Source organism: Mobula hypostoma, chromosome 18, assembly GCF_963921235.1.
Source record: "Mobula hypostoma chromosome 18, sMobHyp1.1, whole genome shotgun sequence".
NCBI lineage: Eukaryota > Metazoa > Chordata > Chondrichthyes > Myliobatiformes > Myliobatidae > Mobula > Mobula hypostoma.
Genome location: NC_086114.1, coordinates 9,799,226 through 9,825,545, shown reverse-complemented (window position 1 = coordinate 9,825,545; position 26,320 = coordinate 9,799,226). Strand labels below are relative to the sequence as shown.

Here is a 26,320-nt window from a genome sequence, read left to right as displayed (position 1 = left end):
AACGCTGATACACTGCCAATGTCTCTCTCAAATTGCTGTAGGGTGAATGGAAAAATTGGCAACTCTTTCCTTTGCTATTTGATATTAATGTTGAATATTAACTTGCAAACAATTATCAGAAGAATAATACAAATTAATCCCTTTTTAACTGTTAAGAGGGACAATCTGATATATTAAATACTTCCTTTAGATCCAGATATTTCTGACTAACTTTTGATAAAATACTCTATTTTATGTAATCACAAGTGCAGGAGAGACTAAAACTAGAGGCCGTAGGTTTAAGGTTATTGGGGAAAGATTTAAAGGGGGATTTGGTGGGCAAGTTTTTTCACACAAAATATATGGAAAAAGCTACCAGAGGAGATGGGAGAGATATGTACAATTACATTTAAAAAATCATCTGGACAGGTACATGATAGGAAAGGATTAGAGGGATCTCGACCAAAAAAAAAGCAGGCAAATGGGATGAGCTTAGACAGGGAGGTTGGGGCTAAGGGCCTGTTTCCATGCGGTATAACTCAATGAATCTATGTAGCTGCTGGCATTGTGGTAGTCATTATTCATCCCTGATTGATCCTAGTCATTTCCAAGGACAGCTAACAGTCAACCACTTTGGTAGACCTGGAATCACCTGTTAAATTCAACCACCATGGATAAAAATAGCAGATTTTCTTCCCCAAAGGACATTAGTGATGGAGGTAGGCTTTTTATGGCTATGCTTGCACTTGCCCAATCTATACCCTTCTTAATTTTGTACACCTCTATCAAATTTCACCTCAATCTTCTACAGTCTAGGGAATAATGTCGTAACCTATTCAATCTCTCCCTATAACTCAGGTCCTCAAATCCTTGTATATTTTCTCTGTATTCTTTCAATCTTCTTTACATCTTTCCTGTAGGTAGGTGACCAAAATTGGACACAATACTCCAAATTAAGACTCACCAACGTCTTAATACAATTTCAACATAACATCCCAACTCCTGTACTTAATTCATTGATTTATGAAGACCAATGTGCCAAAAGCTTTCTTTACGTTTAATGAACTATGGATCTGCATTCCCAGATTTCTCTATTCTACCACATTCCTCAGTGCCCTACTGCTCACTGTGTAAGACCTATCCTGGGGTTGGTCCGCTCAAAGCGCAACACCTCACACTAGTCTGCATTAAGTTCCATCTGCCATTTTTCCAGCTGATCCAGATGCTGCTGCAAGCTTTGAAAGTCTTCCTCACTGACCACTATACCCCAATCTTCATGTTATCCTCAATTTGCTGATCCAGTGTACCACATGATTATCCAAATCATTGACACAGATGATGAACACCAACGGAGCCAGCAATGATCCCTGCAGCACACCTCTAGGCACAGACTTCCAAACAGCTGATCATCGAGCACTCTCTGCCTTCTTCCGCGAAGCCAATGTTTAATCCAATTTACTACCTAATCTCGAAGGCCAAGCGACTGAACCTTCTTGATCAACCTCCCATGTGGGACCTTGTCAAAAGCCCTGCTAAAGTCCATGTAGATACCATCCACGGCCTTGCCTTCATCAAATTTCCTGGCAACTTCCTCAAAATTCTCTACAAGATTGGTTAGACATGACTTACCGTGCACAAAACCACGTTAACTATCCCTAATCATCCCCTGTGTATCCAAATATTATATATCTGGTCCCTTAGAATACTTTCCAATAACTTTTCCACTACTGATGTCAGGCTCACCAGTCTATAATTTCTTGGCTTATTCATAGAGCCTTTCTTAAACATCGGAACAACATTAGCTATCCTCTAATCCTGCAGCAACTCATCCTTAAATGCTTAAGGATGTCCTTAAAGCGTAATTAAGGACAACTTACATGTTGGTTTAGTCCTGTTAAGAATCTGACAGTTACCTAAGTATCTTTTAGTTAGGAGATCTTTTAGATATCATTATCAAGTTCTGTTATTGGGAGTTATCTACTGAAGTGATAAAAGAGATCAGCGTTCTACTTTGTACTTCTGTAGTCTCACCTGGAGCGTGAGTGGTTACCCAGCTGATACATGTGAGGATTATATTGTGCCAAGATGGTGATAGTTTCACATGGCTCTGTCTGCCCAATAATTAATCGAGCTTGCTGTTCGGTGGCATTCCTCAAATTAATACCGTTATACTGTGAAAAATAACAACATCACTTTTACATAAATATTGACCAACAAAAATGACTGTTTCCTTAATTATTCTAATGTGAGGGTGGGGAGACAAGGGCAAGACAAAACAAAAACAAAGAAGCATAAAAAAGCAGAAGAAAGTGAGAGAAGAGCCTTTTTTTTAAAGTATCTTTTATGAATTGACAGTTCTGCACAATTTCTAGGCAATGAATTATCTTTCACTCTGAAACTAAAAAAAATGCACCAAACCACAAACAATAAGGCTTTAAATAATCCAGGTATCCAATTCAAAAGTGCTAAGTATTGACTACAAACACGGGAAGCTCACCGCAAAATAACATGGAAACACTTAAAAGGTGAATCTGTTTTCAATCTCACTTTTCTCTTCACTAAAGCACAATTTAGACCCTGCTTACATTGCTTATTCAAACTCTGCTGGGAACCATGATCTCCATTTTCTGCCTCTGAGGATACAGTGCATTGCAAGCTACAAACACAATACAATGGATTCCGGTTATTTTGGCCATTGGTTAATCAAGGCAACTGCTAACGTGGGACAACTCTTAAAGAACAAAAACTAATCAAGAAAATAGCTGGGATTCCCTTTGTTTACCTGAGACACTATGCTGCTTAATTAGAACAGGAGATTGTTGCCGAATGGTTTCCAACCAGCGTCAGTCACACTTGTGTGGTCGTTAAGACACTACACTATGCAAGCAGTTTTTAAGTAGTGTCAGTTGCATGTGTTTGTGTTCAAAAAGAGGTGATCTTTCTCATTGACAGTTGGCAAGAAATAAACAGTAAGCCAATCTGGAACTGTTCTGCTCACTGCAGATTGAAGATTCAAGCTTGCAGATGCGAGAAACAGCCAGGAGTGAAAATGAAACTATTTCACTACTTCAACAAGTTCTGAACGATGAGGAATTTGAAGGTACCAACAATCATTTTGAATGTTACAATGAAAATGAAGATTTGAAGGACGCAATCATCAAAAGTATTGTATAAAAGCAGTCCATTACCTAGTCTGTGCTGAATTTGTTCATTTACAGTCAATCAATGGAATTCCTCCATTGATAACTCCTAGGAACTAGTACACAGATTTATAATACTGTAGTAGTGTTAGTAGTATTCTAATTTCTGTATTAATTTAATTCAGTTAAAATTAGTTTGTCTTTTTTATACCTTTTTAACTATTTCTAAGAAACTTCAGCTAATTGGGGCAACTGCTTAATTGAGCCAAAATATACTGGCCCTGATCTGTCCCAATTAACCGGAGTCCACTGTATTCGTATGAACACTGTAACAGCAAAGTTTATTTAGAAGATCAACTCTGGAAATTCCTTCAAATCCCTGGGCACAAAGCTGTCAATATCAGTTACACAACACACATCAAAGTTGCCGGTGAACGCAGCAGGCCAGGCAGCATCTCTAGGAAGAGGTACAGTCGACATTTCAGGTCGAGACCCTTCGTCCTGACTGCGTTCACCAGCAACTTTGATGCCTGTTGCTTGAATTTCCAGCATCTGCAGAATTCCTGTTGTTTGAATATCAGTTACACAGTAATTGTGCACCTGGAAGTATTTAAAGCAGCAAGTGCAATGCACCTCGATTGCAGAATCTGACCAAGCTCTTCACTGAAGGTCTGGGAGACTTGAATCACAACCAGGTTTATTATTGTCTTATTTGATGGGAAATTTGTTGTTTTGCAGCAGCAGTACAGTGCAAAGACATATCACTATAAATTACAAAATAAATAAATAGTGACAAAAGAAATGAATAATGAGGTGTTCATGAAAAGCTTTAGAAAACAAAAGAACTTTATGGTAGATTCACATTCTCTGCAATCAATGACATGTAGCACTTTGTGCAGTGAATTGAGTCACTACCTTATCTGGATTCAGTCTTAATTTTGGGTGCTGTCTGTAATCTGGCCAATCAAAGTCAACATATATACATGGCAGCAAGACTCTGCCACAATCTCAAGTGTTAATATCCCTGCCCAAAGTAATGAAAAACAACTGAACTTAATTCATTTGGATGTTGAGCACTCTGACAGCCCTTCTGAGTTCCTCCAGCATTTTGTGTGTGTTGCTTGGATTTCCAGCACCTGCAGATTTTCTCTTGTTTGTCAAAAATGTATTGTAAGATTTGTAGAAGCATTAAATTATGCAAGATTTTTCTTATTAATATTAGCCAACTTGAAGAATTAGTCATTCACATTTACCTCAAGTAACTGGTCACCATATTCAAGTCCTGCTTGATGAGCGATGCTTCCACCAATGACCTTAGAAACAAAAATTCCTCCATTTTCTCCACTTACAATGGAGATTCCAAGGGGCTCAGCTCCTTTCTGCACTGTCACATGACGTGGTTCATGTAGGTAGGGCCTTTAAAACAAAAAACAGCTGTTGAGATTTGATTTAATTCTAAATTAATACTTAAGAAATCTTGCTTGGAGCTTGTTTTTAAACTGTGCAAAATATTGGCTTTAATCTATCCCATATAAGACATGGGGCAGAATGGGCCCTTCAACCCATTGAGTCTGCTCTGCCATTTCACATTGAGTGATTTATTATCCCTCTCAATGCTATTCTCCTGCCTTATCACTCTAACCCTTGACGCCCTGATTAATCAAGAACCTATCAACCTCTGATTTAAATATACCCAACAACTTGGTCTGCACAACTATATGTGATAATGAATTCCACAGTTTCACCACCCTCTGGTACCCTAAATCCTCTTTTCTGTTCTAAAAGGACTACTCTCTATTCTGAGGCTGTGTCCTCTGGTCCTATACTCCCATACTATAGGAAACATCCTCTCCACATTCACTCTGTCTAGGATTTCCTTCAATATTCTATAGGTTTCAGTGAGATCCTCCTTCCACCCCAATTCTTCTAAACTCTAATGAGTACAGGCCCAGAGCCATCAAATGGTCCTCATACATCAACCCTTTCATTCCTGGAATAATTTTCTTGTACCCGTTCCAGACCCTCATCAATGCCAGCACAGCTTTTCTTAGATAAGGGGACTAAAACTGCTCCAATATGCATATTTATACATGCATTGGCAGAAAGACACAGAAGCACAAGTGGCCAACAGTTTTGTCATAGAGTCATAGAAAAGTACAGCATAGAAAAGTACAGCACGGTTTATCTAGTCCATGCAGAAACCATTTAAACTGCCAATTCACTATGAGTAGGGAATAGGCAGAGTTTATCCTCTTGTCAGTAGTATCGAACAATCTATAAAGAAACAATGGCAAGATCTATTCTGCCTCCAAAATTTAAGCATTTAAGCAAACAGATCATTGCTGGCAATGATCCATATGGAACATATAGCAACACCAAATACAAATCATTTTCTATGCATAAAATGATTTTCTCAGCAAAATCATTCTTAAATGTTATTAAGCATACATGCACATACAACTTTCTTATGCAATAATGCATAGTCCCGGGAAAGTATTATGTACTTGGTTAGGTTCTTACAATTTGGGCATGGAACAAAGTAAACAGAATATATATTGCACAGCACAATAGCAATCATAGTTGAAGGAAGTCACAATTGTCTTGTGTTGTTATCTATCCTGACAGCAGCCATAAAGGTAAGATTTACAAGGAAGTAATATTGCTCCAGTTTTCAATGCAATGTTTTTTTTGATTAATACATAGAATATAGAACAGTTCAGCACAGTACTGGCCCTTCAGCCCTTGATGTTGTGCTGACCCTTTAAATTACTTGAATATCAATCTCACTCTTCCCCACCCCCCCGCCACATAGCCCTCCACTTTTCATCCAAACCAGCTTTGCTGTATTGGAACTATATCTATGCCCCATAAAACATTAAAAAAAAACAAATGACAATAGTTTGGAATATCTTACACATAAAATAATGTCTTTTCCAGCAGAAAAAAAATTTAACATTGCACAACTGCACTCCTTGGACAAACTTTACAACAGTTGTTCAAATTGAGTTGCTGTAAGTAGTACACTGCCCAATAAATCTCTCAATTATCCAATCCTGTAGTTAATTTTAAACATTGTGCAGTGACACAAGGGCGCTTCCTCTCTGCCTTCTGCCTAACTGGCTGAGCACTGCAAGCATCCTATGGCCAATTGCCTTTGCACTAATATTGTCTTCTCAAATTTCTTTCTGGTGATCAGTATCTGAGCTACCTGATATGATGCCAACTATCAATGCTGATACTGAAGTGCTCCAAAATTAGGAAAAGAAGTTTAGGACAAAATGTAGAGGGCATGGAGAGGATGTTTCCACTAGTGTGAGAGTCTAGGATCTGAGGGTAGAGCCTCAGAATAGAACGGTGTCCCTTTAGAACAGAGATGAGGAAGAATTTCTTTAGCCAGAGGGTGGAGGCCAAGTCACTGAGTATATTTAAAGTAGAAGTTGTTAAGTTCTTAATCAGGAAGAACATCAAAGTTTATGAGAGAAGGCAGGAGAATAGGATTGAGAAGGGAAAATAAATCTGCTGTGATGGAATGGTGGAGCAGATGTAGTGGGCCGAATGGCCTAATTCTGCTTTTATGTCTTAACTCCTTCATTGCTACTGTTCTTATCACTCTTCAATTGGATTGCTTTTTCCATAAACATGTTAATAGCCTCCTGTAATAGCAATCTCACACACTCCTATCCTGATGAGTTTTCCAAACGTTAGTATTTGTGGTGGCCATTACAGAGATTTGGATGGCTCAGGGACAGGAATGGTTACTGTGGTGGCCATTACAGAGACTTGAATGGCTCAGGGACACGAATGGTTACTTCAAATGCCGGGTTTTACATGTTTCAGAAAGGACAGGGAGAGAGGCAAAACAGGTGGGAGCGTGGCACTGCTGATCAGAGATAGTGTCACAGCTGCAGAAAAGGTGGACGTCATGGAGGGATTGTCTACGGAGTCTCTGTGGGTGGAGGTTAGGAACAGGAAGGGGTCAACAATCTTACTGGGCGTTTTTTATAGGCCGCCCAATAGTAACAGGGATATCGAGGAGCAGATAGGGAAACAGATCCTGGAAAGGTGTAATAATAAGAGTTGTCGTGATGGGAGATTTCAATTTCCCAAATATCGATTGGCATCTCCCTAGAGCAAGCAAGGGTTTAGATGGGGTGGAGTTTGTTAGGTGTGTTCAGGAAGGTTTCCTGACACAATATGTAGATAAGCCTACAAGAGGAGAGACTGTACTTGATTTGGTATTGGGAAAATAACCTAGTCAGGTGTCAGATCTCTCAGTGGGAGAGCATTTTGGAGATAGTGATCATAATTCTATCTCCTTTACAATAGCATTGGAGAGAAATAAGAACAGACAAGTTAGAAAAACGTTTAATTGGAGTAAGGGGAATTATGAGGCTATCAGGCAAGAAATTGGAAACAGATGTTCTCAGGGAAAAGTACGGAAGAAATGTGGCAAATATTCAGGGGATATTTGTGTGGAGTTCTGCATAGGTACGTTCCAATGATACAGGGAAGTTATGGTGGGGTACAGGAACTGTGGTGTACAAAGGCTGTAATAAATCTAGACAAGAAGAAAAGAAAAGCTTACAAAAGGTTCAAAGAGCTAGGTAATTTTAGAGATCTAGAAGATTATAAGGTTAATAGGAAAAGCTTAAAAAGGAAATTAGGAGAGCCAGAAGGGGCCATGAGAAGGCCTTGGCGGGCAAGATTAAGGAAAACCCCAAGGCATTCTACAAGTATGTAAAGAACAAGAGGATAAGACGTGAAAGAATAGGACCAATCAAGTGTGACAGTGGGAAAGTATGTATGGAACCAGAGGAGGCAACAGAAGTACTTAGTGAATGCTTTACTTCAGTATTCACTATGGAAAAGGATCTTGGTGATTGTAGTGCTGACTTGCAGAAGACTGAAAAGCTTGAGCATGTAGATGTTAAAAGAGAGGATGTGCTGGAGCTTTTGGAAAGCATCAAGTTGGATAAGTGGCCAGGACCGGATGAGGTGTACCCCAGGCTACTGTGAGAGGCGAGGGAGGAGATTGCTGAGCCTCTGGCGATGATCTTTGAATCATCAATGGGGACGGGAGAGGTTCCAGAGGATTGGAGGGTTGCAGATGTTGTTCCTTTATTCAAGAAAGGGAGTAGAGATAGCCCCGGAAATTATAGACCAGTGAGTCTTACTTTAGTGGCTGTTAAGTTGATGGAGAAGATCCTGAGAGCCAGGATTTATGAATATTTGGAGAAGTATAATATGATTAGGAATAGTTAGCATAGCTTTGTCAAGGGCAGGTCATGCCTAACGAGCCTGATTGAATTTTTTGAGGGTGTGACTAAACACACTGATGAAGGAAGAGCAGTAAATGTAGTGTATATGGATTTCAGCAAGGCATTTGATAAGGTACCCCATACAAGGCTTATTGAGAAAGTGAGGTGGCATGGGATCCAAGGGGACATTGCTTTGTGGATCCAGAACTGGCTTGCCCCCAGAAGGCAAAGAGTGGTGGATGTTGTCTATATGGACTTCAGTAAGGCCTTTGACAAGATTCCACATGGAAGGTTAGTTAGGAAGGTTCAATCGTTAGGCATTAATATCAAAGTAGTAAAGTGGATTCAGCAGTGGCTGGTTGGGAGACACCAGAGAGTAGTGGTGGATAACTGTGTGTCAGATCGGAGGATGGTGTGTAGCGGTGTGCCTCAGGGATCTGTACTGGGTCCAATGTTATTTGTCATATATATTAATGATCTGGATGATGGGATGGTAAATTGGATTAGTAAGTATGCAGATGATACTGAGATAGGTGGCATTGTGGATAATGAAGTAGGTTTTCAAAGCTTGCAGAGAGATTTAGGCCAGTTAGAAGAGTGGGCTGAAAGACGGCAGATGGAGTTTAATGCTGAAAAATGTGAGGTGCTACATTTTGGTAGGACTAATCAAAATAGGACATACATGGTAAATGGTAGGGTATTGAAGAATGCTGTAGAACAGAGGGATCTAGGAATAATGGTGCATAGTTCCTTGAAGGTGGAATCTCATGTGGATAGGGTGGTGAAGAAAGCTTTTGGTATGCTGGCCTTTATTGATCAGAGCATTGAGTACAGGGGTTGGGATGTAATGTTGAAATTGTATAAGGCATTGGTAAGGCCAAATTTGGAGTATTGTGTGCAGTTCTGGTCATCGAATTATAGGAAAGATGTCAATAAAATTGAAAGAGTACGGAGGAGGTTTACTAAAATGTTGGCTGGGTTTCATCTCCTAAGTTACAGGGAACGGTTGAACAAGTTAGGTCTTTATTCTTTGGAGCGTAGAAGGTTGAGAGGGGACTTGATAGAGATGTTTAAAATTATGCTTTTTCCATTGAGAGTGGGGGAGATTCAAACAAGAGGACATGAGTTGAGAGTTCAAGGGCAAAAGTTTAGGGGTAACATGAGGGGAACTTTTTTACTCAGAGAGTCGTAGCTGTGTGGAACGAGCTTCCAGCAGGAGTGGTTGAGGCAGGTTCGATGTTGACGTTTAAAGTTAAATTGGATAGATATATGGACAGGAAGGGAATGGAGGGTTATGGACCGATTACAGGTCGGTGGGACTAGGTGAGAGTAGGAGTTCGGCACGGACTAGAAGGGCCAAGATGGCCTGTTTCCATGCTATAATTGTTATATGGTTTTGTTATAGTGGTTGCAGACGGGTCATATTCTGCATGGAGGTCAGTGACCAGTGGTGTGCCCCAGGGATCTGTTCTCGGACCCTTACTCTTCGAGATTTTTATAAATGACCTGGATGAGGAAGTGGGGGGATGGGTTAGTAAGTTTGCTGATGACACAAAGGTTGGAGGTGTTGTGTATAGTGTGAAGGGCTGTCAGAGGTTACAGCGGGACATTGATAGGATGCAAAACTGGGCTGAGAAGTGGCAGATAGAGTTCAACCCAGATAAGCGTGAAGTGGTTCATTTTGGTACGTCAAATATGATGGCAGAATGTAGTATTAATGGTAAGGCTCTTGGCAGTGTGGAGGATCAGAGGGATCTTGGGGTCCGACTCCATAGGACACTCAAATCAGCTGCGCAGGTTGACTCTGTGGTTAAGAAGGCATTTATTGGCCTTTATTAATTGTGGAATTGAATTTAGGAGCCGAGAGGTAATGTTGCAGCTATACAGGACCCTGGTCAGACCCCACTTGTGTACTGTGCTCAGTTCTGGTCCCCTCACTACAGGAAGGATGTGGAAGCCGTAGAAAGGGTGCAGAGGAGATTTACAAGGCTGTTGCCTGGATTGGGGAGCATGCTGTATGAAAACAGGTTGAGTGAACTCAGCCTTTTCTCCTTGCAGTGACAGAGGATGAAGGGTGACCCGATAGAGATGTATAAGATGATGAGAGGCATTGATCGTGTAGATAGTCAGAGGCTTTTTCCCCGGGCTGAAATGGTTGCCACAAGAGGACACAGGTTTGAGGTGCTGGGGAGTAGGTACAGAGGAGATGTCAGGGGTAAGTTTTTCACTCAGAGAGTGGTAAGTGTGTAGAATGGGCTGCCGGCCGGCAACAATGGCGGAGGCGGATATGATAGGGTTTTTTAAAGAGACTTTTAGATAGGTACATGGAGCTTAGAAAAATAGAGGGCGATGGGTAAGCCTAGTAATTTCTAAGGTAGGGACATGTTCGGCACAACTTTGTGGCCAAAGGGCCTGTATTGTGCTGTAGGTTCTCTATGTTTCTATAAGTAGTATACACTGAGATGTTCTGTTGGTCTTCACTAATTTGCTCTTCTGCATAATATATTGCTGTTCACTGTGTGAACTACAGGACAAACAATCCTTTCGACAACTAGTAGTGAAATATTTAGACTTTTGATGAAATAAATAAAAGTAATGAATAAGTCACATTATGTCAACTGTCATTGGACCACTTGACATAATATACCTCTTATTACTTCTATTTATTTTTCCGTCATGGAAGTTATTAATTAGCTGCTGTCAGGCAGACCAGGATGTTTCAAATAATTATCAACCTTTAAGGGATTAAAGCTGCCATGCAAGAGCTGCCAGATAAAAAGTAAAATAATTAACAAATGGGAAATGACACATCAGAAGGGAAAGGGAGAATTACACACAGGAAAGCAGAAAGCAAGCTAATTTGTAACAGGCCAACCTCAGACTTCGTAGTGATGAAAATCGAGGTCTAGGAGTGAGAGGAATTCTCAGAAAGGACCTATTACGGAAAAGGTATCTAAAAAAGGTCAGAATTAAAAGAAAGATAGTCGAAGAGAAAATTACCAAGAAGTTTGAAAATGTCCTGCTTTAAGAAAAGTACAAAACAGTGATAAAAGTCCAAGATTTCATAAATAAAAAGTTTTTCAATAAGTCACATAATTGTGAAGTTAAGATTTGAGACCTGTTGTTATCCGATTTTGTTTTGGGTCATAAAATTAACTCAAAGTGAAATGGCAATCTCCAATAATTCCACTTTACAAGTTTACAACTTCACAAGTTACATTGACAACGTTACTATAGAACTGAGGTATTCATACAAAAAAAAGTTCAACCAAAACAATAAAAAATAATTGTAACATAATGTTTATAACTAGTCTGGTTTCATTTAGCAGAGATTCCCAACCTGGGATCCACAGACCCCTCAGTTAATGGTAGGAGTCCATGACATAAAAAGGTTGGAAACTCCTGATTTAAAGCAGAGTCAGTTAAAACTTTGGACTATCTGAGTTATTGACATATTACAATTATGTGCATTCTATGTCCATTCCACAAATACTTTTTAAAGATCACACTTATGGATCTACAATTGAGCAATATTAACAAAGTTTCAGGTATTTTGTTAGCTGAGATAATTTATTTTCATATTAAACCATGAAGTTATGCTCAAAAGGCAAAGGACATGCCTTCACAGCAATGTCACATATAACTTGCTTTCCCTGGAGTGATGGAGGCTTAAGAGAGGCAGAGACAGGGGAGATAGTCAAAACCTTTTCCCTATAGTAAGGATATCGAAACAAGACGGCACAGGTTTAAGGTGAGAGCAATGAGTTTTGAAGGGGAACTGAGGAGAAAGTTTTGTTTTACATTGAGTGGTTTATATCTACAGCTTGCTGCTGGAGGAGATGATATAAACATTACGTTAAATAAGTATTTAGACAAATACTTAAATAGGCAAAGCAGAGAAGAATATGGTCCTAATGTGGGGAAATGTGGGCCAAGAGCCCGTTTCTTTTCTTATGACTATCGCTCTTACAATCAAAGGGACAGACCATTTTTGTTCTCTTCACTGCCACAGTGATTGGCTGAAAACACACTGATTCAGCTAAGTGTGTGAAAGATTCTGAAAACACATTAACCTAATTGCAATTTAGTTTAAATTATACAATTTAAAGCAGATTTTCGCTAACAGACAAAATTATGCAAATTATTCAAAGGAAAATAATAAATGTGTTTACATCAGGATACTTTTTTGACTTTATAACTCCACTTGCTTATCAGTATATTTGGTTCAAATTTATACATTTAAAAGTAGTAACTTCCTACAGCTTGGATAAATTCAGTATGAAAATACACAAAAGATATTCACCACAATTCAGAGAAGTATATTTTGTGCTTTTCAAACACGTCTTGTTATTTCTGAGTAGTGTTATTTTGTCAGCTATTGGCCAAACACATTACTGAAAGCCATCTAATTTTGACTGACATTTTTTTTTAAGGGAAATGGTTCTGAAGTCTGTTCTTCCAATAAACATCATGGCAGGTTTGCTGGTAAAATATTTAAACATATAATGTAAAATACTGTTTAACTCAAGTATTAAAAATATTTTAGGACTAGATTGCTATATCTAAGTTCCCTCAATTGTTGAATACACAAAATACTAATAAAAACCCTTTTTTAATGAAGTATTATCTAAAGCTAGGCACTAATCTCTACTTATGCACAGCCTTGTGTCAGTACTCGAGTATCTCAGTGAGCACTGACTATCATAGGCTATTACAAACAATCATACAACTAAAAACCATAAACAGCTGTGACATTCTGCTCATACCTGTCTTTCCTGTATTCTCCTGTTAACACAGGACTGATGGAGATCTTAGTTAGAGAAGAAATTGAACTCTGTGATTGGCTGCTGCCAAATGAAGATGTCTCTAGATTCACTGGTGATTGCGGGGGCGTAATCAGACTGGGGCTGCTTCGCTCGGAACCTGATTGCAAACATATCAATATGAAAAATGGCAATTCAGAAAACCTGCAGTATTTCCTTTGAGTAATTTTCAACTTAATCTGAAACACCTCCCAAGTACTAACTCATTTTAAAAAGTATGAGCATATTTGCTCAGTGCCTTCAACATTTCCATTCTGTTGAACATTTGAAAACTTATATCAGTTCCTTTGCCTTTGCTCAGTCAGTTAGTCCAGACTGCCACTGCTCAAGGCAGCACACAACAAATTATCACAAATCTTATAGCCCACACAACAGAAATTGTTTAAGTCTGCTACCAGTCTTCATGAATTGTGGTCTCCTCACTGAGGTTCCGATAGAATTGTTATGATGAATACAGTCTCCTGCTGAGGGTTTGCTCCCTCTTTCTTCCTTTCTATTCTTTGAGATGGCCCTACTTTGCATGCTCTCTGCTCATTCCCCAAGTCACACAGTATTTCAAGGAGAAAAGAAGAAACAACCATTGCACCCAAATAACTTGTGCAAATGCCTTTACGTAAAGAGAAAGCCCATTAGCATCTGCCACAGTTTACTTCACAGACTTCGTAATCACAAAAGCATAAAACAGTTATCTGATGACAGAAAAAGCGAATTGCAAACATAGCCTCATCTGCAACCTGCAAACACTTAATCTTTCAGTAAGCTGGCAGCGTGCTTAATCACAGTGGTCTCTTCGGGGCTAACCAAAGATGTTTCTGCCTTTTTAATGATTGCATGACACATCTGGACATTAAAAACTTCAAGTACTGCAGGTCTACCCTGTCAGTGAGCTGCTCGTTAACAGAGGAGCTGGACTTGGTGCAGACCATGTTGGTGCCTGCTACAAAAAGGCATCAAGTCAGTGCGCAGTCTATCAGTGACTGAAATCTTGGACATTTTCTTGTGATCGCAAGACGCTATTGGACATTGATATCAAAGAATACTGCGAGTCCTGTTCACTGGTTTATTGATGAGACCGACAGCAGGAGAGCTGCATGGCTTCGGTTGTAGTGAGAAGGGGGTCTCATGGCATGATACTGCCTGTTGCACCACCAGGAGGTGTCCATGCTGGACTGGGGGCGGACACCTCCTGTCAGTACTGCCCACCAGTGTTTGCTCAGTGAAAGACAAGCTGGACTGTGTGAATACATGTGTGCGTTCGTCTGCGGACTACTGAGGGCTTGTTCTTGATGACAACTTTCATGTTCCTTCAATCTATGGGACATGTTACCTTGGGAGTCGAGCTATATTTTATTTTTTGTGTGACTGTATGTTTATTGCTATCTTATATGTGCTATATGTAGCTTGTGCTGTGTATGAGTGTTGGTGCTGTGTTTTGCATCTTGGCCCTGGAGAAACACTGTTTCGCTGGGCTGCATTCACAGGTATTCATGAATGGTTGAATGGCAATTAAATTTGAACTTGAACTTGAGGTTGATGATCCCTTTAAATTGTATGTGTAGAGAAAGGTCCTTCAGCTATGCAAGGTTTATAGTCATTAGCGAACATTGAACTCCAAAATGGCCACACTGACATCAAATTGAAATCGCACTTAATCAGAATCTGTGACACAGGACGTGAAATTTGTTTTTTGTGGCAGCCCTACAGGGCAAAGACAAAAATCTATAAAACACAAATAAAAGGAATACTGAGGTAGTAATCATGAACTGTTCAAAAATCTGATGCTGAATAAATCTGGTGGACTTTCACTACACACACTGTTTAAGGAGTACATGAACAAACTGAAAATCAATCTATGCATATTCCTGTTTAGAAAGTCAGGTATTATAAAGTCAAATTTTGTACCTGCCAATATTATATTACATGCTATACAAGAATACAATAAGTAAACCTTAGACATAAATACAACTGAATGGCCATTAGGTATTAGATCTATAAATATTGAGACTTCTCTGTAACAGTGGTTTTCATTCCCCCCGAGGGGGACAGAATTTTAATGACAACTGTTTCATACCTTGCATTTCTGTTATCTTGGTATTCCTCTTGTTCTTTCATTCCATACGAATAGCTTCTACATTCAACAGATCATCCTCAGTGTGGTACACCCTTATTATTCTGCCTAGTCCCATCGATCTGCACCTGGACCATAGACCACCATACCCCTCCCATCCATGTACTTATCCAAACTTCTCTTAAGATTGTTGAAATCAAATTCACATTCACCACCTTCATTGGCAGCTTGTTCTATACTCTCACCAACCTCTGATAATTCCAGCAATGTGTTTCCCCTCTACCACTTTTCCTGTTATCATTCATCTGCTCTTGGCAGTGTGATTAATAAGCTTTCACCATTCTCTTTCAAACAGCACAATTGCTTGTCATTCAGTCTCTGTTGGTCCCATCCTATCACAAATCATTAATTTCTTCTTCTGCTTCCTTCCCTCTTATCTGCAACGTAAAATATGCATAATTTCCAACTTTTATCGGAGGAAAGGTCATCATTCCAAAACACCAACCGATTCCCTAACATGAGTGTTCCTTAACACGATGAGTTTTCCAGTATTTTGTGTTTCTTTTCTCCAGTATCTTGGTTTTCCAGCTTTACAAATTGTTTGGCAGGCCAAATACACCTCAGCAGTACAAAATCCACATAATTGTGAGCAAGACTTTTGTCATAAAGAGCTTTTATCTTTCTCAAGGTGAGACTGGTTGTGTTGTACAATTTAAATGGTCAGCTCATTATTGAGCCAATAGGGCAAAGTTTCAGGGAGGCTAACCAACAGCCAAACAGTTGTCATAGCAACATAACATTATACACAAAAGAAAGAGCAAGTGCTATTATGCATTAAATAGGAAATCAATTTGGGTGCAATGGTAGTGTATTGCTTAGCATAATGCTATTACAGCACCAATTCCCCAGTTGTCTGTAAGGAGTTTGTACTTTCTTCCCATAGTTGCATGAGCTTCCTTTGGGTGCTCCAGTTCCCTCCCTCAGACCAAAGGCTAATAGGGTCGTAGGTTAATTGGTCACATGGGTATAAGTGGGTAGCATGGGCTTGTTGGGCCCCAAAGAGCCTGTTGTCATACGCTATCACTAAATTAAAAAAGTAAATACTGTAAAGTGATAATAAAATACTGACAAAATTACTCTGATCATTTTTCAAACTGGCATTTCCAAACATTTAGAGCTTGCAGAGTTAAAATGAAATTATTTGAATGAAAATGAATTCCATATTTACTTACTAAAATTGTAAGTGCAACACTGCTATCAGAATGACTAATTAATTCATCTCTGAAGGGAGTGGCCAGAACATTGGCTCAGGTTATGACACCTATGACCCAAATCACGCCAGTTTCCAAATGAGTAAACAAAACATATTCTCAAAGATACACACACAAAATGCTGGAGGAACTCAGCAGGCCAGGCGGCATCTATGGGAAAAAAGTAAACAGTTGACATTTTGGGTCAAGACCTTTCATCAGGGTTAGAAAAAAAGATGAGAAGTCAGAGTAAGAAGATAGGGAGAGGGGTTCAAGGTGACAGTAACTCGAATAACTAGGCATTACAACAGTGGTGAGCAGAACAGCCTCTCTGAGTGCACAACACAAACCTTGAAGTGGATGGACTACTGCAGCAGACCATGAACATACACTCAGTGGCCACCCTATTAAGTATAGCAGGTATCTAATAAAGTAGCCACTGAGTGTACAACCAGAATGTAAGTAAAATAGTAAGCTTGCCAATAAATTCAAAGCACATCACTGCCATAATTTTCTACTATAAATTCCTCAGCTAATGATGCTTCATACCCAAGATGTTTGCACCTTACATTTACACCTTTGGCTCTTTTCTATACCCTGGGATTTAAGGAAAAACAACAAACAGATAACTTGTAAACCTTAATGGAGTATTACAAAAGATTACCTCTGTCTGAGCCTGTTGTCAATCGAGGATACCTTGTGTTTGAAGGGATTCGAATTCGTCCACTTTTACTGGGAGCAAAAGCCAAGCTGCTTGATGATCCAGCTGAAAAAAAAAGTCAAAACATTCGGTGATCAACTCTTCTGTAAATGAACCAGACATATCAAAACTAAGATCAAAAGAGTGTGTGAAGAATTACCAATACGTGCACTGGCTGGCAGAGATTGTGTTCCATGCGTTGTTGTGTTTCTAGAGGACTTGGACAAATCACTCGAATGTTTGTGGTCTGGGCCAGTCAGATCCAGGCTGTGATGTGCATGATGCTGTGGACTAAGCAAAATATTCCAGCCCATCACACTTAATTTTTTATATATCAATTAAAATAGTACATTAAAATTGAACTGTATTGTAATGAACATTTAATCAATTTAGCCCTATATTTAATATTGGAATAAAAGCACCTATTATTCGACCTCCACTCCGTTTCCAGGACGGCATGATAGCGTATTGCTTTACTGCGCCAGATGTAAGATTGTGGTTCAATTCCCACCTCTGATTGTACAGAGTTTGTGCTTTTCCTCCATGACCACTCCAAAGATGTACAGGTTATGGGCAAGTTGTGGGCATGCTATGTTGGCTTAGAAGCACGGCAACACTTGAGGGCTACTTCCAGTACTTAATCAAACTGTGTTGGTCGTTGACGCAAATCATGCATTTCACTGTACAGTACTGTGCAAAATTCTTAGGTATATACATATAACTAGACCTTTGCAAAATATTGTATATTGATTAAAATAGGAAGGTGGTTGGGAAATAGAAATATCAGCACTTAGCTTTGTATAAGATCAGTAGTATTAAGCAATATTTGCTAACAGGAAATACATAATATACAATCCTATGCAACTATGGGGCCTAGTTATATTCTTTCAAAAATTGCTTTTCTTTCATAGATCTTATTTCCTCACTTTTCAACCGTTTCACTGACAAGAATATCACACTCATAAAAAGACCCTTGAAACCATTTTCAATATATTACTGACCAGGTAACCTTTCTTTTTGGCCTCCATCCTAATGCATTCTGCAAATAACTGCCTCCCCTTCAAGTACTGTCCCACTTTCCTTTTAAATCTGTCTCTTCAAAACCCACTTTTGGGCTCTGGCATCTCTATATATTCTTTGTTCAAAGAAATAAAATGCAAAATATAATTTAAAGATAACTAATTGGTTAATTGTCACTACAGAATCATAAAACACCCTACATAATAGGAGCATCACATTCAGTGTTCGGTTACTACAGTATCGGTTTAAACAGCTCCATAATATACGGAGCAAATAATGGAGGTACTGAACCGGTCAGGCAGCATTTACGAAAATGGATAAAGAGTCAACATTTGGGGCTGAGACATTTCACCAGGTCCCGGCCTGAAATGTTGTCTGCTTATTCATCTCCATAGATGCTACCTGACCTGCTGAGTTCCTCCAGCATCTTGTGTGTGTTGTTCTGAATTTCCAACATCTGCAGAACCTCTTTTGTCCATTATATACATCTTGTGTTTTAAATTTTTAATTTAGGATGCAAGTTTTTATAAAAATAATATTTATAGAATATAATCTCACCTAAACCCCTCAAAGGTAAGCATGGATTCTGGAAAGCAAATTGCACTCTGAGGTCTGTGCCGGGCCCTTGGAGAACCATTAAAACTCTCGGTTGGTGAATGGTTCCGTGTGCTGTTTTAAACAGGAAAAAGACAAAACTTAAACAAGTGAAGGATGTTTCCTGACCTAATGAACAATACTGAAATCAGGTCCTTCATTTCAAAGACAGAAAGCTAAATTTTGATATTGAAATTTTCAATATTGCAAATGTTCAAAAAATTTTGCACATTAAAACTTCTTAACATGCTCAGAGCATAATTATTATTTGTAGCCTGCTTTATACTCCTTCTCTTCCCCACACCTTCTTATTCTGGCTTCTTCCCCCTTCATTTCCAGTCCTGATGAAGGGTCTCAGCCTGAAATGTCGACTACTTATACCCTTTCATAGGTGCTAATTTGTTGAGTTCCTCCAGCATTTTGTGTGTGTTGCTCAAGATTTCCAGCAACTGCAGATTCTGTTGCGTGACTAAGATTAACATATCTTTCCAGACAATTATATCAAATCAAACTTGAATAGAAACATAGAAAATAGGTGCAGGAGTAGGCCATTCGGTCCATCGAGCCTGCACCGCCATTCAGTATGATCATGGCTGATCATCCAACTCAGAACCCTGTACCAGCCTTGCCCCCATACCCCCTGATCCCTTTAGCCACAAGGGCCATATCTAACTCCCTCTTAAATATAGCCAATGAACTGGCCTCAACTGTTTCCTGTGGCAGAGAATTCCACAGATTCACCACTCTCTGTGTGAAGAAGTTTTTCCTCATCTCGGCTGTGACCCCTCGTTCTGGACTTCCCCAACATCGGGAACAATCTTCCTGCATCTAGCCTGTCCAATCCCTTTAGGATTTTATATGTTTCAATCAGATCCCCCCTCAATCTTCTAAATTCCAACAAGTATAAGCTTAGTCGATCCAGTCTTTCATCATATGAAAGTCCTGCCATCCCAGGAATCAATCTGGTGAACCTTCTTTGTACTCCCTCTATGGAAAGGATGTCTCTCCTCAGATCAGGGGACCAAAACTGCACACAATACTCCAGGTGTGGTCTCACCAAGGCCTTGTACAACTGCAGTAGTACCTCCCTGCTCCTGTACTCAAATCCTCTTGCTATGAATGCCAGCATACCATTCGCCTTCTTCACCGCCTGTTGTACCTGCATGCCCACTTTGAATGACTGGTGTATAATGACACCCAGGTCTCCTTGCACCTCCCCTTTTCCTAATTGGCCACCATTCAGATAATAATCTGTTTTCCTGTTTTTGCCACCAAAGTGGATAACCTCATATTTATCCACATTAAATTGCATCTGTCATGAATTTGCCCACTCACCCAACCTATCCAAGTCACCCTGCATCCTCTTAGCATCCTCCTCACAGCTAACACTGCTTCGTGTCATCCGCAGACTTGGAGATGCTGCATTTAATTCCCTCATCTAAGTCATTAATATATATTGTAAACAACAATAATACACAAATGGTTTAACATTGCCACATGCACGGGCCCGGTAACAGTTCTCGTGAGACACACAAATGCACAGTAGGTGCTCCAAGTAAATTATGGAAAAATTTTATTCATCTGTATATTTATGAACAGTTGAAGACCACTATGAGGCTCTGCAGAAGATAATGTAGACTGCTAACCAAGTTTGTTGGTTGAGTAATACCTATGTGGATAGCACATCTGACTAGCCATGGAGGGATAGTTGGCACTGTGGACCATGCGGCTGCGGACAGTGAAGAACGGAACATTTGGATTTCGCAGAACTGCTGTCACCGCCGGACAGGGTGTAAAGCTTCTCTGTGCACTGCCTGGATTTAAGATAGAAGAATAATTTAAATGATCTCAACAACTAAACACCTTCATTTAGATGTTCTTCAATAAAATGTATAGGAGAAAGAGAATGAAGATCAGAAAAAAAACACCAGCTTGTTCACCTGTTATTTGTTAAATATAATTCCTGTACCCAAGGCACTGAAAATAGGAGAGCAAAATCCAGTCAACCAAAGCAGAAAATACAGGTAATATTTAGGGAAAGAATCTTTTGCAGAGAAAAATAAGAGTTATGGTTTCAGGTTGAAGATTTTCTCTCTCCATACAGTAGCTATTCGCTTATAAGTATTACTAATAATGTAGAGAAAACTTAATAATAACCATCCACAGTAGAAGCAACTAATTATTAAAACCCATCATAATTTTAAACAGTTCCATAAGACCATAAGATAAAGGAGCAGAATTAGGCCACTTGGCCAATGGAGTCTGCTCTGTCATTTCATTATGGCTGATCCAGTCTTTCTCTCAGCCCCAACCTCCTACCTTCTCCCCATATCCCATCACACTCTGACCAACCAAGAATCTATCAACCTCTGCCTTAAAAATACATAAAAACTTGGGCTCCACAGCTGCCTGTGACGATAAATTCCAGAGATTTGCCACTCTCTGGCTAAAGAAATTACTCATCTCTGTTCTAAAAGGACATTCCTCTATTCTAAGGCTGTGTCCTCTGGACTTAAAGACTCTCCCACCACAGGAAACATCCTCTCCACATCCACTCTATCTAGGCCTTTCACCATTCAATAGGTTTCAATTAGCTCACCCCTCATTCTTCTGAATTCCAGTGAATTCAGGCCCAGAGCCATCAAACTCTCCTCATGACAAGCCATTCAATCCTGGAATCATTTTCGTGAACCTCCTTTGAACCTTCTCCAGTTTCTGAACATCCTTTCTTACATACGGGGCCCAAAACTGCTCACAATACTCCAATTGAGGCCTCACCAGTGCTCTATGAAGTATCAACTTTACATCCTTACTTTTATATTCTAGCCCTCTTGAAATGAATGCTAACACTGCATCTGCCTTCCTCACCAGACTCAACCTGCAAATTAACCTTTAGGAAATCCTGCACAAGGACTCCCAAGTTCCTTCACTCATTAGCTTTTTGTATTTTCTTTCTATTTAAAAAATAATTAACCCTTCTATTTCTTTGCCCATTCTCCCAATCTGTCCTACTTCCTCAAAACTACCTGTCCCTCCAACTATCTTCATATCATCTGCAAACTTTGCAACAAAGACATCAATTCCATCATCCAAATCATTGACATACAATGTAAAAAGAACCGGTCCCAACACAGACCACTGTGGAACACCACAAGTCACTGACAGGCAACCGGAAAAGGCCCCTTTTATTCCCATTCTTTGCCTCCTGCCTATTGATTATTCCATGCTAGAATCCTTCCTGTAATACCATGGGCTCGTAGCTTGTTAAGCAGCCTCATGTGTGGCACCTTGTCAAAGGCTTTCTGAAAATCCAAGTACACATCAACTGATTCACCTTTGTCAATTATGCTTGTTATTTATTCAAAGAATTCCAACAGATATGTCACGCAAGATTTTCCCTCGAGGAAACCATGCTGACAGCTGATTTTATCATGCATCTCCAAGTACCCTGCAACCTCATCACCTTCCCAACCAGTAACTGCCCTATAACGTCCTTTCTTCTGCCTCTCTCCCTTCTTGGAGTGACATTTCCAATTTTCCAGTCTTCCAGAACCATTCCAGAATCTAGTGATTCTTGAAAGATCATTACTAGTAGTCACTAGTCATAGTCATACTTTATTGATCCTCGGGGAAATTGGTTATGCCTCCACAATCTCTTCAGCCACCTCTTTTAGAACCTTGGGGTGTACACCATCTGGTCCAGGTGACTTACCTACCTTCAGACCTTTGAGTTTCTCAAGAACCTTCTGTCTAGTTATGGTAACTTCACATGCTTCATGACTCCTGACACCTGGAAATTCCACCACACCGCTAGTGTCTTCCACAGTGAAGACTGATGCAAAATACTTATTCAGTTTGTCTGCCATTTGGTTGTTCCCCATTACTACCTCTCCAGCATCGTTTTCCTGTGATACAATATCCACTCTCGTCTCTTTTTTCACATTTTATGTATCTAAAGCAGCAGTCCCCAACCACCAGAGCATGTGCTACCAGGCCGCGAAGAAACAATATGAGTCAGCTGCACCTTTCCTCATTCCCTGTCACGCACTGTTGAACTTGAACATTGGGTTGCCAACTGTCCTGTATTTGCTGGGACATCCCGTATATTGGGCTAAATTGGTTTGTCCCATATTTCCCCCGCTAAGGTAGAGCGTTCCTATGAAACCTTTCGTGCCAAAATGGCGTGAAGCGAAGAAGCCATTACCATTAATTTATATGGGAAAAATTTTTGAGCGTTCCCAGACCCAGAAAATAACCTAACAAATCATACCAAATAACACATAAAACCAAAAATAATTAACACTAACATATAGTAAAAGCAGGAATGATATGATAAACACACAGCCTATATAAAGTAGAAATAATGTATATACAGTATAGTCGGGAAGATGAAGGCAAAACCGATTTGGTGGGGGAAAAAAATCGGCACGTACGTACACGCGCACACAGATGCCGGCGCAAGGCTTCATGGTCATGGTAGTCTTTCCTGGGGTAAAGTGTCCTGGGATTTGACTGCTACTTTTGTCCCTTATTTGGGAGTGAGAAAGTTGGCAACCCTAACTGTAAAAGACATGTTGAGGTGAGTTTAACCCCACTTGAACAACCCCGCCCCCCCGTCCCCCCCCCAAGCCCGGTCTGCAAGAATATTGACAATATTAAACCGGTCCGTGGTGCAAAAAAGGTTGGGGACCCCTGATCTAAAGAAACTTTTGGTATCCTCTTTAAAATTACTGGCTAGCTTATTTCTGTATTCCATCTTTATCTTGTTAATGACTTTTTAGTTGCCTTCAGTTGGTTTTTAAAAGCTTCCCAATCTTCCAACTTCCCACTAATTTTTGCTCTATTATAATCCCTTATCTTTGGCTTTTATGTTGGCTTTGACTTCTTTCAATATCAGTTTCTCTTCTCTATGAAGAACAATTACGGTATCTCTAGGCTTCACATCAGATGTCCTTTATCTTCAGCAACACTAACTCACTGCATAGACTCATTGAATCATAGAACACCACAGCACAGAAACAGGCCATTCAGCCCATCTAGTCCATGCTGAACTATTAATCTAACTAGTCCTATCGACCTCACCTGGACCATGGCCTTCCATATCCCTCCCATCCATACACATACCAAAATTTCTCCTAAGTGGTGAAATCAAACCCACATCCACACTTCAGCTGGCAGGTTATTCCACACTCTCACCATCTTGACTGAAGAAGCTCCCCTTACATTCCTCTTAAACATTTCATTTTTCATCCTTAACCCATGACCTCTAGATCTAGTCTCAGCCAACCACAGTGAAAAAAGCCTGCTCACACTGACCCTATCAATACCCTTCATAATTTTGTACTGCTCTATCAAATCTCACCTCATTCTCCTATGCTCTAGGGAATAAAGTCCGAGCATACTTGACCTTTCCCTACAACTCAGTCCTCAAGTCCTGGCAACATCCTTGTAAATTTTCTCTGCACTCCTTCAATCTTATTTCCTGTTCAAAACTGTACACAATACTCCAACTCAGGCCTCACAAATGTCTTAAACAACTTCAACATAACATCCCAACTCCTGCACTCGATACTTCGACTTAGGAAGGCCAATGTGCCAAAATCTTGTTTTTATGACCCTATCTATGATGCCACTCTCAAGGAATAATGGGTCTATATTCCAAGATCTACAGCACTCCTCAGTGGCCAACCATTCACTGTGCCCTACACTGGTTTGTCCTCCCAACGTGCCACACCTCACACTCGCCTGCATTAATCAGCCCATTTTTCCAGCTGGTCCAGATCCTGCTGCAAGCATTGTCAGCAATAATTGTCACCAAGCTTGTGATTTGCCCTTAGAAGTCTCAGACTTTCTGGCATTTCTGACTGCACACTGATGTCATTCTCCCCAAGAGTGCCTGTGAAAGAGCACAAAGTTGCAGAAATTCCCCATCACTTTTACAAGGAGCCTGGGAGCCTGTCAGACAACTTACTTCATCATCTGGAGTAGAGAAGAATTGCTGCAAAAGACCAAGTAAAGTTTATTTAATTTTCTTAATTTTTTAAAAGCAATATGATTGCTTTGTTTAAACAAGTTTAATTTGTTTTCTAATTGCTTAGAGTTTTTCTTTGAATGTTTGAACACTTAATGGTTTTTGTAAGCCAAAGGACAGGTCTTAAACAGTTGTTAAAGAATCTTATTTGACATCTTTGCAGATAGGCTAGCATTTATTTATTTTATTGAGATACAGCATGGAACAGGCTCTGCCAGCACTTCAAGCCACGTCACCCAGCAATACCCAAATTTAACCCTAGACTAATCACAAAACAATTTACAATGACCAACTAACCTACCAATTGGTATGTCTTTGGACTGTGGGAGGAAACCCACGTGGTCATGGGGAGAATGTACAAACTCCTTACAGGCAGTGCTGTGAATTGAACCCAGGTTGCCTGTACTGCAAAGTGCTGTGCTAACCACTATGCTACCGTGCTGCCCCACAACCTCCTTCCTCCCAAACAAACAAGGGGAATCTTTTCTAGAAGGCTCTGACAATTGCTTTACCATGGAGGAAAGGATGAATGTCCAGGGTTGAGCAGCAAGCTATTCTCAGGCTATCAGCATTGTGTTAGTACCAGCATTTCTCCATTGGTCAGAGGGGAATGTGGAACTGACACTAATTGTAAAATCTCAGTCAATACTTCAGCTGAGGCCTCACTGTTCCTTCACATTGGTTCAACTTAACTTCCTTGATTCCTGCCTCTGTCCAAAAAGTTAAGACATTTCTGTAATAATGCTTCAAGAAACAACTGGATCAAGTCAGTGCTTTAAAAATGCTGAAAGGGAATAATTGCAAAGGGACAAAATCATGTTACTTAATAAAATATCGCAACACTTAGTTTTTGTGAACTAACCTGATGTTGAACAATTATATGTTGTGGATGCATAGCCACCACTTTGCCTGTGTGAACGTTTTGGTGTGTAACGGTGCCATTCCTGTGGCTCCAAAGACAAACGTTCTTCACTTGTATTGTACCTGGGGACTGGGGAGCAAGGTGCATGACTCTCATAGTGTGACTGAGGGTCAACATTTTCCTGTGAATGTAAACAATACCCTCAATCATCAGTTGTCAACAGTCACTCATATAAAGATAAAAGCATTTCCAGATTATTTGCTGAACTTGCCTTCCCACACCCTTTAATTCAAAGTCCAAGGTAATTTTATCACCAAGGTACAGATATGTCACCTTTCACTACCCCGAGATTCATTTTCTTGCTGGCCCTCATAGTAGAACAAAGAAATACAACAGAATCAATGAAAAATTACAAAGGCTGACAAACAACCAACGTGCAAGACAATCTGTGCAAATACAAATAATATTAAATAAATAAAGTAATAAGTAATTAAACATGAGTTTTAGAATCCTTGAAAGTGAGTTCATAGGTTGTGGAATCAGTTCAGTGTTGAGGTGAGTGAAGTTATCTGCGCCAGTTCAGGAGCCTGAGGGT

At 39.9% G+C, this 26,320-nt stretch overlaps 1 protein-coding gene across 7 annotated transcripts in view; it reads right to left on the bottom strand.

Moving 5' to 3' along the window:
• Positions 1-26,320, bottom strand: part of dlg5a (discs, large homolog 5a (Drosophila)) — a 235,166-nt gene that overhangs the window by 33,955 nt on the left and 174,891 nt on the right. For 4 of the 7 annotated variants that reach the window (XM_063070421.1, XM_063070424.1, XM_063070423.1 and 1 more), the window contains exons 18-26: positions 25,726-25,906; positions 20,502-20,646; positions 18,797-18,907; positions 17,379-17,509; positions 17,183-17,284; positions 13,144-13,300; positions 11,253-11,330; positions 4,373-4,535; positions 2,011-2,150 (exon numbers count right to left, since the gene is read on the bottom strand). In XM_063070421.1, coding sequence (XP_062926491.1) covers positions 2,011-2,150; positions 4,373-4,535; positions 11,253-11,330; positions 13,144-13,300; positions 17,183-17,284; positions 17,379-17,509; positions 18,797-18,907; positions 20,502-20,646; positions 25,726-25,906 — 1,208 coding nt within the window. The remainder of the gene's footprint in view (positions 1-2,010; positions 2,151-4,372; positions 4,536-11,252; positions 11,331-13,143; positions 13,301-17,182; positions 17,285-17,378; positions 17,510-18,796; positions 18,908-20,501; positions 20,647-25,725; positions 25,907-26,320) is intronic. The other 3 variants (XM_063070425.1, XM_063070426.1, XM_063070427.1) reach the window with 1 other exon arrangement.